Source organism: Rhamphochromis sp. 'chilingali' (genome assembly GCF_963969265.1).
Source record: "Rhamphochromis sp. 'chilingali' genome assembly, chromosome: 7".
In the NCBI taxonomy this organism is placed as follows: Eukaryota; Metazoa; Chordata; class Actinopteri; order Cichliformes; family Cichlidae; genus Rhamphochromis; species Rhamphochromis sp. 'chilingali'.
Window position 1 is genome coordinate 2320940 of NC_137934.1, and position 12935 is coordinate 2333874.

The 12935-nt window shown below is 44.3% G+C and overlaps 1 protein-coding gene across 1 annotated transcript; it reads left to right on the forward strand.

Annotated features, from left to right (window-relative positions):
- The first annotated feature begins 780 nt into the window (after positions 1-780).
- On the forward strand, positions 781-12747 carry ivns1abpa (influenza virus NS1A binding protein a). The gene is made up of 15 exons (XM_080887694.1): positions 781-967; positions 5553-5842; positions 6050-6184; positions 6465-6634; positions 6728-6803; positions 6905-7078; positions 7673-7798; positions 9222-9332; positions 9855-9996; positions 10109-10333; positions 10519-10640; positions 10865-10991; positions 11084-11215; positions 11299-11472; positions 11567-12747. Exons 3-15 carry the CDS (start codon positions 6074-6076, stop codon positions 11827-11829), a joined length of 1953 nt encoding a protein of 650 aa, XP_080743820.1. The 5' UTR covers positions 781-967; positions 5553-5842; positions 6050-6073; the 3' UTR covers positions 11830-12747.
- Positions 12748-12935: the final 188 nt, after the last annotated feature.

Consider the following 12935-nt stretch of genomic DNA (forward strand, 5'->3'; position numbering starts at 1 on the left):
GTTTGTACTAAGCTCCATTCAGTCACAGCAGGTGAATGGGCTCTTCTACAATGACGTCCTTGCAGTAGCAGCCACGGTTTAGTTTGGATGTTCCTTTTTAATGGACATCACTTGTGGCAATTGTTAGAGCTTGCTGTCATGACTCATAGGATCAGTATATTAGTAATAGCAAGTAAATTTTGGCAGGTGCATTCAAAAGACAGAGAAGATAAAAGACTATCCTATTCAAACAGGACACTATAAGGCCAATTTAATCTCGTTTCACTGTAGATATTTTACTACTTTCTCTATTTTGCTGATATGAATGGATGAAAGAGGTTTAGATAAACGTAGGAAAAACCACAGGCGAATTAATAAAATGAACACATTTCCATGATGATCATACGAGGAGTGGTATATACTGTAAGGTGATTCAATTTTGAGGAAATTTTATTAACAAAGGTCATCATCTCCATAGCAACCACACTCTGAAAAGTTGCTTAGAAATACCTTAAACGCAACAGTTAATTATAATCGAGGAATGAGCCTTTTTAAAAGAGTTTTTAGGACTAGTTATTAAAGAAATATTAAAATGTTTCATGAATAAATTAATAACGAATAAATAAAATAAAAATAAATAAAACCGTCTTTCTCAGTGTGTTTCTAATAATCCACCGCGCTTCGCTACAACCTGGATTTCATCATTTTCACAGTGGGCGTTAAGGACCGCCCACTCTCGGTGACGCGGGGGGCGGAGTGGCGGTTCTCGGGAGCGCGCGTTCTCATTTTAGCGCTGCTCGGCCATTCTGGCACAGAGACAGTCGAAGTTTGACTGTGTGTCGACGGTCCTTTACTGAGGAAGAAAAGACCTACCGTTAGCTCCACACGCCGTGCCTGTAGCCGCGTTGCGTCTTTTCTCCAGCTCGACTCCACCAAGTCTGAATTCGCATTAAATATGTCTCATATCATTTGTTATCAAACGCCTCAGGTAAGACTGTTCTCTCTCTTAAAAATAATTCAGAGATGAACTGATGTTGCTTGATGGCTTCGACGTGTAGTCAGCTGTTAACGCGTGGTGAAGCCGTTGTATGGGTTATTGGGCACTAGCACGGCCGTAAAACGACTCTTAGATGTGTATTTTGGAGCTTAAGATAAATGGCAATTTTCGCATTTATCGGGTTTGTGCGACAACCGCTGAAAATGCCGCGCAATGCTCCCTCGTAGCGGAGAGTCGCGGACAATTTACCCCGGCCGCAGCTTTCAGGTTGGCGTTACTGATGACTACAATAAGCTAACACTGACCGGTAACATAAGAGTATTGTTATTTTAGATGTAATTACTGAATAAAACACAGTGTCTGAATTTATTGTTGGTGTAGCTGCCCCGTGGTTACCGAGCTAGGAAGCGGTTGCTAGCTTAAAAAAAGGCTAACATGCGCTTCCCTCGGATCCATCTCTCCGTGACTTCCTAGCTCATTCCGTTCATTCCACCTGCATGCCCATGCCTAGGTCGCGTAAATGCAGAGGTATTTGTATAGTCTTCCTTTGTAGTCTTTGGAGGAAAAAAAATCGATTTAACCTAATCTGGTACTTTAGGGCGGGTGGGGGGGGTCCCTTTCCCGACTCAGTTTCCGGTGGCGGGATTGTATTTAGTGGCTATATGACTTCTGGATCATCGCCAGACATCATGGCCCTGGTGGTGGTTTCCTCTCGCTAGAGTGAAGGAGAGAGGGGGGTTATTGAATGGCACTGCATAATAGCGATGAGACAAACATACGTACTTTAAATCAAGTTGCAAGATTTACCCTTCGAGAAATGGTAGGTAGTTAGGGTGGGACACGCTGTCCTTTACTGACCCTTCATGTAGTTTAGCCACATTCTGTGGGCTGTGACCAGTCTTGCCACAGTACTGATGCCCCGTTTTTGCCACTGGGGCTTATTGATTACCCTTGATCATTTGGTATTCATTGGCTGCATGCTGCCTAACGCCATGGTAGTATTTGACCTACTGTGCTGTTAATCGGTTTCTGAAGCTAACAGTCACGTGGAAAATTCCCTAGTAACACACTGATTTAATGAAAGGGCTAAAAATAAACATTTAACGGGTTCCTTAATGTATGTCCAGTATGTGCTAAATGGAGTGTGTGCGTATATATGCAGTCTGATCAGTTGTGCTCACAGGCATTAGTGCTTTTATTTGCAGACGTGCTATTTTAATGAGATGGCCAGTAGTTGACTTGGGGGAGGGGGTTGGTTTGCTCCTTACATGCATTTGACGGCCTCCTCACCTTGTAGCTTATTGGAATGGATTTCAACTACAGACATGTTCCAGCGTAGGAAGGACTGTGTTTTAATAAGCTACAGAGGCAGCTGGGTGTATAGTGCTTTTTGTTATTGTTGTTCACCCTTATTAGATTCCCTTTGCGACGTGTTACAGGCGGTAAATTTCCACACGGTGAAAACTGGGTGTAATATTAAGCAGTGCCTCTTTTCACCACAAGAGGGCTGCCTAACAAGCATTAATTGTTCAGCTTTCCTACCAGCATTCTTTGTGCCTGTTTAATCAGATGGAAAAACGGAGAGAGGATCCATTCAGAGCTGTCCTCTGTGACAAAGTTGGGAACAGTGTCACTCTTTCTCTTCCAGGCTATTGTTCTCCCTCCTTTGTTTAGTGGCTTTCAAGCCTGCCTGTACAACGGCATTTGAAGCTCATCAACCATGCGCCCCGACCCCCCCCCTTCTTATTTTACTGCTTGCTCAGTGTCTGATGTGATACAAGTTTTGATCATGACTTGTGCTCACACAAGTGCCCCAAAGGACAGCCACAGGCAACAATTTCATACATATTCTGTTAAGCCTGAGACAATAAACATTTACTGGTTCCCAGAATAACTGTGTCAGTGGTTTAAAATTATCCAAATACACCAGGTCCTTGTGTCAGGAAAGCTGGGTTTAAGATGGAAACTCTGTTAAAGAACTATCTGGAAAGTTGAAGGTGTGGCTTTTGGCTGCCAGAGTTTCGCGTAAAGTGCTTGGTGGGAAAAAGGGAAGTGAAACGAGTCAATATGCCAGTGTGGTGGACCCAGGCCTGTGGAGGAGTTCACAGCATTTGTTCCTTCTCAGGGAGTCTTCTGCCAGATGTTGCGTAACGACTCAAAAATAGGTCAGCGTGCCCTCCGTCCACACGCAGACGGGCTGAATTATAGCTTTCTGTGCCAGTCTCGCTGTGTGTGCTGTTCATTGCTTTGTAAAAAGCCTATTTTCTAGAATGTGCCACCGAGCTTTGCTTTTTTCAGTGGCACACATTATTGGCAGGTTCACATATTTGCCAATGAGCTCTTTCCCAAAAACAAAACAGTTGCGCAACATGGCACATCTTGATGCTTTCTGGCTTTAATTTTTATACTGCACGCAAGTAGCATCACTCCAGCACTTGCAAAAAAATAAAGCCAGTAGTGACTGACAAGTAGTGTAATGCTTTTTCAGGAAAATGCATTACTTTTTAATCTTTTTTATTATTATTTTTTTAATCATGATCATTTTGTCCCTCAGACTTGAATTGTCCCAATTTATTCACGTCCCTTTGTGGGTTGCAGTGGAGGTAAAGAAACTGTTGGATACAGCCTGAAGCACAGTAATCCCTTCTTAGAATAGATCCTCCTTCCATTACTTTCTTATAAAACTGCTAACAGTATGGTTATGAGTTTAGTAGGTCACTGGATTTGAGTACTTTTACTTTGTTGATCTGGCTCAGTACATGTGTGTACTTGCTCTGCGAGTGTGATTGTAAATGATATCGGATAGAAGTTTAAGATTGATTTATGTATTCATACCGTTTTTATTGATCCTTTTCTAATGTTGCAGTAAAAACAAACATGCACTTTATTCAAAGTTAGCTGGAAAATAAATGTTTTTAAAAAGCAGAGTACAAATGAATAGTTTTCTCTCCTTTTTGTTCCTTTATTACAAATGTGTCATTCACACGTGACCTTGGCTTGGAAAGAATGTGTTTGTTTCCTCTGAACTATCTGACAGCGGATAACATGGTTGTTATTTCAGCAGCGGCTTACAAAGACCATGCTGTTTGTCTGCCTCATTGTCAGTCTGGTCTTTTGCTGTTTCTTTATCGGGTTAGCAGTGAAGTCAAACGTAGAACAGCTGTATTTACTTCTGTTAAAATCTTTTTGTTAAACTGGGATAATCGTGTGTTTCGGGGTCAGTTTAGGTATCCCTCTGCTTTACTTTTTGGTGAAGTCTAAATTTGTTTTTTAGTATTGGATCGAAATGTCTGAGGGGGAGGATCTTTACTAGGTCAGTGGGTTTTGGTCAGTGGTTGTTGATCAATGGTCATGAGAATTTGCATAATTATGATTACGGAACTGACCTCCCAGCCCATTGTTCCTTCAGTGGGCTGGTTTCAGTCATTATTATTACTGCATTTCGTTGCCCTGTACCTGTGCATGTGCAATGACAATAAAGTTGAATTCTATTCTATTCTATTCTATTATGCAAATGTACTGTTTATAAGATTTGGGGAAACCTGCAGTCAGCTGAGACTGAAGACGTCACTTGGATGAGTGACAAAACGTTTCTCCCACAAAACGCTACGTCCAGATGAACAGAATCAACTTTTGGAGATTTACTAGGTGTGATTTGTAGGTGGGGTTGTGCACTAGGGTTACATGTATATGATGCATTTGCTGTACAGTGTCCTTGGGTGTTCTGAGGGGCGCTATTTTTAAATTTAAAAAAAATTATTATTATTATTATCATATGAAGCTTCACATGTCACAAGTCGTTTCCTCCTGCATTTTTCTTATAGGTCAGTGCCTGATTATAAAGGTTCCTATAGGGAGGAGCTAGCCGAGTAGGCCTGTCATGTAACATAGAGCTGATGGAGCCTTGCCTCGGAGAGAAGGGGAGATGAAGCTGAAGACATGAGATGGATTAAATGGTCTTGCTTGGCCTTATCAGCAGGTGTGGAGATTTAGAGCCAAATGGAGTGTTGCAAGGGAGGAGTATATGGTGCTTGGCTACCAGTGCTGCAGGCTCCATGCTTTACAGCAGGGGTAGGCAACTCCAGGCCTCGAGTGCCGGTGTCCTGCAGGTTTTAGATGTGTCCTTGATCCAACATGCTGATTTAAATGGCTAAATTACCTCCTCGACATGTCTTGAAGTTCTCCAGAGGCCTGGTAATGAACTAATCATGTGATTCAGGTGTGTTGACCCAGGGTGAGATCTAAAACCTGCAGGATACCGGCACTCGAGGCCTGGAGTTGGGGACCCCTGCTTTACAGGATATTGGGATAACAGTTTCTTAAACGTGATGGGATTGACTGGTCTGATTTATCTTTTATTGAATTTTGTAAGCAGTCTTGTGACTATTGAGGAAAACTGAGCTCTGCTGCGTGATTGTTTGTTTCCAAAGAGAAGGGACTGCAGCGCTCACTTTCTTACCACGTGGAACTGACTCATGCTCACATTGCCTGAATGCCAAGAACATGCAGCATCCATTTAAAAACCAAGCAAGAACGTAACTCCCTGTTTTCCTTCTCCTTTTTTTCCCCCATGCAGGTTATAATGTGCAACAAACACAGAATAAGTACTACTCTATAGCCAACGGGATACCAAGGACTCGATTGCAGTCGCTTCAAGCCTGATAGTTTGTCCTTGTGGCTGCTTCCCCTCTCCATTCTGCTCAGTGGTCAGCTGGCATTTCTTCTGACAACTTCCCATCCCTCTCCCTGGGTGAAGAAGACTTGGTTCTCACAGGGATCTTAGTCTGCTTTGCCTGGTGCCTACGTTTGTTTCCTGTTCTGCTCTCAGCAGTGGTGCTTCCCTGGATTTGAATTATTCTCTATTAGGTAAGACAACCACTAATGCAAGGATTATAATTGACAGTGCACGTTGCAGACGCCTAATCCTAATCCGGTGTAGTCGTCAATGAAATAAGCCAGCGTTTACGATCCTGCATACCTGAAAGCATGTCTCACACTGCAGAAGATATTCATTAGTGCTTGACTAAATGCATATATTTTTTGTTCTCTTTTCTTTCTTTTTTTTTTCCTTAGATAATTTGTCAAAATTTTTCCAAGATGATTCAAAACGGTTATTTGATCTTTGAGGATGAAAGTTTCCTGGACTCTACCGTGGCCAAAATGAATGCCCTGAGGAAAAACGGGCAGTTCTGTGACGTTAGGCTGCAGGTATGCTTTATTGCAGAAACACTTGCATGGTCCATTGCACATTCTCAGAAAAGCCACCGAGTTATTCTGTGAACTTCTATGAGCTGAGGTGGAGCAGGGTGTGCTCTAGAGGACAAATGACCACTTACTCCACTGATTAACCTTTAAATACATGTTGTAAAAAAAAAAAAAAAACTCAATTGCTTTTCATTTTAACTTTATTAGTTTTACCCACTGTGATCTTTTATGCATTTCCCCCCCGATCCTGATTGAGTGACCCTTCTTTCTCTTTATTGCCCAGGTGTGTGGTCACGAACTCATGGCCCACCGTGCAGTTCTGGCTTGCTGCAGTCCCTACCTGTTTGAGATCTTTAACAGTGACATTGAGTCTCATGGAGTCTCACATGTCACTTTTGAGGACTTGGACCCAGAGGCTGTGGAGATCTTGCTAAACTACGCCTATACTGCCCAGTCAGTAGCAACTCTGACCTTTGACCCTTACGCCCATCTCTTTATGATTCTTAACCTTTGGTTGATAACGACTATGCATTTTCTGTGTGATAGACTCAAGGCAGACAAGGAGCTGGTCAAGGAAGTTTACTCTGCAGCCAAAAGGTTCAAAATGGAGCGAGTCAAACAGGTATGTTTTTTCCTCATCGGCCCCATTCGTCACAATTTTCTCCCCCATCATCCTTAAAGGTTATTTCCTCAGTTAATCCCAGTGTGTTCCGCTCACTTCAGATTTGTGGCGACTACCTGCTGTCTAAATTGGATTCCCAGAATGCCATCTCCTTTCGAAACTTTGCCAGCTCTATGGGAGATGCTAGATTTTTGTCCCAGGTAGATGCCTTCATCCAAGACCATCTACTGGAAGTGTCTGAACAGGAGGACTTCCTTAAACTTCCCCGCCTTAAGGTACTGGCATAAAGGATCACACATGTAGTTAAATATTTAAGTATTTATTGACTGTTTAAGTGCATTTGAGCCATTCTGTAATGAAGAAGTGATACATTGTAAGCCTCCGTTAACAGTCTTATGTCTCTGTAGCTACAGTTAGTGTTTAGTGAAATAACTCAGGATTAAGCTTTACATTTATACCTTTCTGACTCTAACGCAAGATTAACGATACTTACAGTATGAACGTGCGCCCTTTAATCATTACACTCAAATCCTGTTGAGTGTGGGGGACGTGAAGCACAGCAGGCTAACATGAGGCTTTTGTTCACACTGGACTGAATTAACCCCGTGGTTGAGTCAAAGTGAGCCTCTCCAGTTTTGTAAGGCTGGAATATAAACCTGCATGTGATTTCCTTTATTGTAGGATTGCATTATGCTGAGAGAAGAGCTGAAATTGGCATTTTAAACAAACTAATGGCAAAATGCTAATCATTCAGTAAGATGAGGTTCCCAGCTACCCAGTAAAGCTCGTGGTATTCATTTTCTGTTACGTGCTCACTTCATTTCTGCCGTGCACGCCTCCTGTTTCACCTCCTCACTCTGTGTTTACAGTTGGAGGTAATGCTAGAAGACAACCTCACCCTGCCCAGCAATGGCAAGCTCTACTCGAAGGTTCTCAACTGGGTGCAGCGTAGCCTGTGGGAGAACGGTGACCATCTGGAACGACTGATGGAGGAGGTCAGTATCCGGGTGTGCCGTCTCGGCTCATACTAATCTGCATTCTTGCCTTCCCCCTTCCCCTCCCTCTTAACTCCTCCTGTTTTTGACATTAAGAAGTCATTAGGAGGCTGAAGTAGAAATGGCATGCCATTTTCATGCTGTTCTATCAGCATTGTTCTTTTTTTGTTCCCTCTGATTTGTTGGAGTGTTTGCAGTAAGAAACTCTGTACCCCTGAACCCTACTACAAATTAGAGGTGAGCCCAAAAGAGCTGCTGTCTGCTCTTGTCTTTATATTTTTGGTTTGTTTGTTTTTTCCAATATTCTCTTTTGGGTATGTGGTTGGATTACATGCAACCCCATCTGAGTATTACGGTGCTCCTCTCCTCCTATGAACACACACACACTCAAAGGTCTGACCCTTGATTCTGATTTTTCACTTTTTGCTATCTGAACAGGTGCACGTTTGTTGCTGCAGCACTAACAGGCACTCCTCCCCGTTGATTTATATCTCCTGTAGGTTTATTAGCAGCAGCAGGAGACCAGACTGAGGAGCCAGGACTGAGCCACCAGGGTAATGAGTCAGAGAAAAGGGAGGGAGGAGAGGAGCACAACTGCCCCTCAGCAGCTTCTCTTTGCAGCCAAACAACACTGTGTCCCCATCTGTCCATGGCATACATGCACATGAATCCCATTTCCACATTTATCAGAACACATGGTTCATCATCTCCCTCGCAAGCGATACATGCAATTGAATACCCCGTTACTGCACATAAATTCATGTTAAACTTTTCTAAAATACACACACATCAATCCTTTGCCTTTTATTTTATTTTTATATGCCCTAAAGATGGGCAGCTGAGTGACTCCAGCAGCTCCGACAGAATACATCTGACTGCTCGCGTCTCCTGGTGGATTTAATCTGTTATGTCCCAGCAAAGTTGTTTTACCTGCACTGTTGTTAGGCATCTGGATTTGCCTGCTCGTTGTGGCTGCTGTCACAGTAACAACTTCAACTAGAGGCTGAATTTTGAAGCAGCTGATGTGGGAAGTGTGCCACACGCAGCTCCTCTTCTTCATTCTTCACAGAAGATCTTTCCAGATGGAGCTTCGCATTTTATTATTTCTTTTTTTTTTACCAACTCCCTCTGTTCATAGATGGAAATTAAGGAGATGCTCTGTCACATTCGGCCGATATCTTCTTGCGCTTGAACGCCTAACACACTCTGTGCAGTGCTGGTGGTATGTGTGTCTTTAAAGGAAGCCTTTCTATTCAAACAGCAGAAGATCCAGGTCTCTGTCCCTCCCCCCTCTCCTCTTTACAGCACTGCCTCTCCTCCCCCCCCCCCCTTTTTTTTTTCCCCCCTCCCCCCTTATAAGGGGCTCTCAGTGTGTTGCCATGGAGACAGCCACATGGGTGTGTTGTTCCTGTTTGTCTTTCAGGTGCAAACGCTGTACTACTCACCTGACCATAAGCTGGTGGATGGAGGGCTGGTGATTGAGGGGCACAGTGAGGTGTTTGGTGGCGAGGAGGACCACCTTCAGTTTGTGCAGGTACTCAACAGCTTGTGCCTGGCTTCACCGCCTCTACCACACTTTGCTTGGCAGCGTGCGGCATACAGCTTGTGCCTGACCATGCATCAAAGAACTACATGGTCCCTTTCTGGCTAAAAGTCTATATGGCTCATTTGTACCATAATTTAGCCACAATGTAAGAGCTAATGTAACGTAGAACATGACCAATGATGCCGGCCTGGCAGTGCTGTTGAGCATATGTTAAAAGCTCTCTGTGTTTATTAAGCTAATCTCAGCCAGCTGAGCGTGGACAGTTGCTGTTTCAGGTTTTTATCGGCCTCCTTTAAATTGTGTGGTGGTCTGACACTGCTGTAGTAGCTGCTGTAGCTGGCTTCAGATATGGGGAGGTGAGATTTTGGTACTTGCTCCGGCAAGATCATGCTACGTCTACGTTAGAGCAGCTGGATCAAAGAGTAGGCTGGGATGGAATTGGTTGGCGTTGGCCACTGTTGGGGCCTGTGGTGCAAGCTTGGTTTCTGTAGCTGCAATATACTCTTGCAGAAGAAACCTGTACGGGAGAGCGACCAGCGACAGATGAGCTGCAGCTCTTCAGGAAGCCTGTCTCCCTCCAACCAAGCAGCAAACGCCCCAAAGCAGACCGCCAGGAGAGAGTGGAAATACATCGCCTCTGAGAAGACCGCAAGTAAGTCCATTAACTGTGCGATCAGAACTTGCCTTTGGGTGGAATAAACGCCACATGCTGTACATGAAAAGCAAACTTTTTGTTGCCTAACCATCTCTAATCTTACTCCTAGGCAACAACTACTTGTGTCTGGCTGTGCTGGACGGTGTGCTGTGTGTGATCTTCTTGCACGGTCGCAACAGCCCTCAGACATCTCCCTCTGCCACTCCCTGCTTGATGAAGAGCCTCAGCTTCGAGGCCCAGCCAGAAGAGCTCGAAGAGCAACCGCTCTCACCCATGCATTATGCTCGCTCCGGCCTGGGCACCGCAGCCTTGAATGGAAAATTCATTGCAGCAGGTTGGCAAATCATCCATTAGCCTTACTGCTTTCTCTGTCGGTGGGGTGTGTATTTGTAGGTTATAGTGCAGCACGGACAGACGTACACACATTGTTCTCACTGGACATGTAGGTTTTGCACTGATTAATATTTTGAGTTTATATAAGGGAGTTATTGACTGTGGTGCCTCTTTGTGTTCCTGCAGGGGGCTACAACAGAGAGGAGTGTCTGAGGACTGTCGAGTGTTACGACCCCAAGGAGGACCGCTGGACTTTCATCGCACCCATGCGGACTCCGAGGGCTCGTTTCCAGATGGCCGTGCTCATGGTAGAGTTTTAGCATTTATCTTATCTCAGGTTCATTTGTTCTGGATTACAGAGACATTTTAATATCCGCCCGGGAGCGTAGCTGCACCTGTTCAAACAGGATTAGTTGTCCTGTTTAAGTATTTCTCTACTCCTCGTGTTCAAATATGTTTGTTACATTTCTGTTAGTTGGCACTTGATGTTGCAAAAATTGGAAGTGTGAAAGGGTCTAATGACCTCTTGCAGGGTCAGCTTTACGTGATTGGAGGTTCAAACGGACATTCTGATGAGCTGAGCTGTGGGGAGAAATACGATCCTCGCACTGATGAGTGGACTCAAGTACCAGAGCTGAGGACGAATCGCTGCAACGCAGGTCGGTCCACTGTGCATGCATGTAACTTTTTTTCCATGTCTAGAAAAAAAGTGTCTGAAGTCTTCAACTCGTCGCTTTCATCTCTCTTAAAGGCGTCTGCTCCTTGAACAACAAACTCTATGTTGTGGGAGGGTCGGATCCCTGCGGGCAGAAGGGTCTGAAGAACTGTGACGCTTTTGACCCTGTGGCCAAAACCTGGACCAACTGTGCCTCCCTCAACATCAGTGTGTATCCACAGTGGATTTTGACTTTTTTGCAGCCTGAGGTGAGATGAAAAGCTGTATTCATTAAGCGAATATGATTTCAGGGAGGCACCAGGCAGCAGTGTGCGAGTTGGACGGCTTCATGTACGCGATCGGAGGGGCAGAGTCGTGGAATTGCCTGAACACCGTGGAGCGCTACAACCCCGAGAACAACACCTGGACTCTGATAGCTCCCATGAATGTGGCTCGCAGAGGGGCCGCCGTCGCCGTTCATGCAGGTGAGTCCACAGATACGAAAAGCTAGATCTGCCTTTCAGACTGATCCGTTCTCGGTCAGACTTCCCTGATGTTGGCATCTCTGGCTCTCGATAGGCAAACTGTTTGTTGTCGGCGGCTTCGACGGCACCCACGCTCTTCGCTGTGTGGAGATGTACGACCCCGCCCGCAACGATTGGAAGATGCTGGGCAGCATGACATCGTCTCGCAGCAATGCGGGCGTGGCCATGCTGGGCGACACAATCTACGCCGTGGGCGGCTTCGACGGAAACGAGTTCCTTAACACGGTGGAGGTATACAACCCCGAGATGGACGAGTGGTACGACTGCGCCAAAGCCCCGTCTCCCCTCTCTGACTGAAGAGGGAAGACCGGGAGGAGGGAGAGCAGGGGATTGGAGTTTCAGTGCTTCACCTATTTTTATTTTCCCCCCAAACTAACAGGCTTAGTGACGTAATCGTGTTTCGTGATGATCTGTGTGTATGAGCGGATACGTGTGGGGGTGGGGGGACGGGCGAGGGGTCTTCAGTGAAGATCGACTTATATGTAGGGGAGGTGGGGGGGTTGTTGCCCAAAGCAACATGACGCCTTTGCATATTGCATACAATGGTTTTTGTGCTGTATATATTTAGTTTCTTCCTCATTTCTGTCATATGCCAACACATTTAGTGCTTCTTTTTCCCCCCTTACATTTCAAAGGTTTGTCACCTTTGAGGTTTTCACAGAAACATTCGACTTTTGGTTACTTAAAAGGTGGCTGTATGGAGTGGTTTTGTTTTCATTTAAGAATATTTCTGTTGGGGGAAATGTAAGTTTGCTCACACATTTAAAGGTCAGTAGTTTGAAGCCTTACTCAAAAGTGCGAGTAGATAAACACCTATCATGGCTTTTTGTGTCATTTTAAACCAGCTGGATTGCTTTTTGGATCTTAAATGATGGCCTTTTTTTATATTTTTTTTATACACTGCTGATTTACCAGTTTAAAAATAAAAAAAAAAATAGTAGTAGCAGAGAGCTTCAGTCATTGACTCTAACCAGTGCCAGATTTAGTTGCATTCACGTGCACACACACGCACAAACCATGCTTCTGCTAACTACATTTTTGTTTTTGTGACTTAAGAAATTGATGTATGTAGACATGCAGTTTACTAAAAATCTTTTCTTTTTTTTCCCGTCTTGGGTTTAAAGTGTCAGGCATTGGCAGATTCTTCTGGAAGGATTGTTAGAGCAAGAAAATGACCACATTTGTAACATTTCTTAATAAATCATTTAAACCAGATTCTTTTGGCGTGATGTGTCATAATTTGAGATGAATCATCAGTTTGCAAATTCTGACATTAATCAAGTAATTAACAAAGTATCGCTCGATAACAGACTGTATCGTTTTTAAGTCGTGACTCAGCAGGTGACCCTAACTTTTGCTGCCACCTCATCTTCCTCTAGTTCTGCTCCTGAGTAATTGCTGTG

What these genes read in the sequence shown, in the direction of transcription:
- ivns1abpa (XM_080887694.1), top strand. Translation starts at nt 6,074, where the DNA reads ATGATTCAAAACGGTTATTTGATCTTTGAGGATGAAAGTTTCCTGGAC. An exon ending in TGGAACGACTGATGGAGGAG is followed by an intron (nt 7,799 to 9,221) that starts GTCAGTATCCGG and finishes TTTGTCTTTCAG; the next exon opens with GTGCAAACGCTGTACTACTC. An exon ending in ACCACCTTCAGTTTGTGCAG is followed by an intron (nt 9,333 to 9,854) that starts GTACTCAACAGC and finishes ATACTCTTGCAG; the next exon opens with AAGAAACCTGTACGGGAGAG.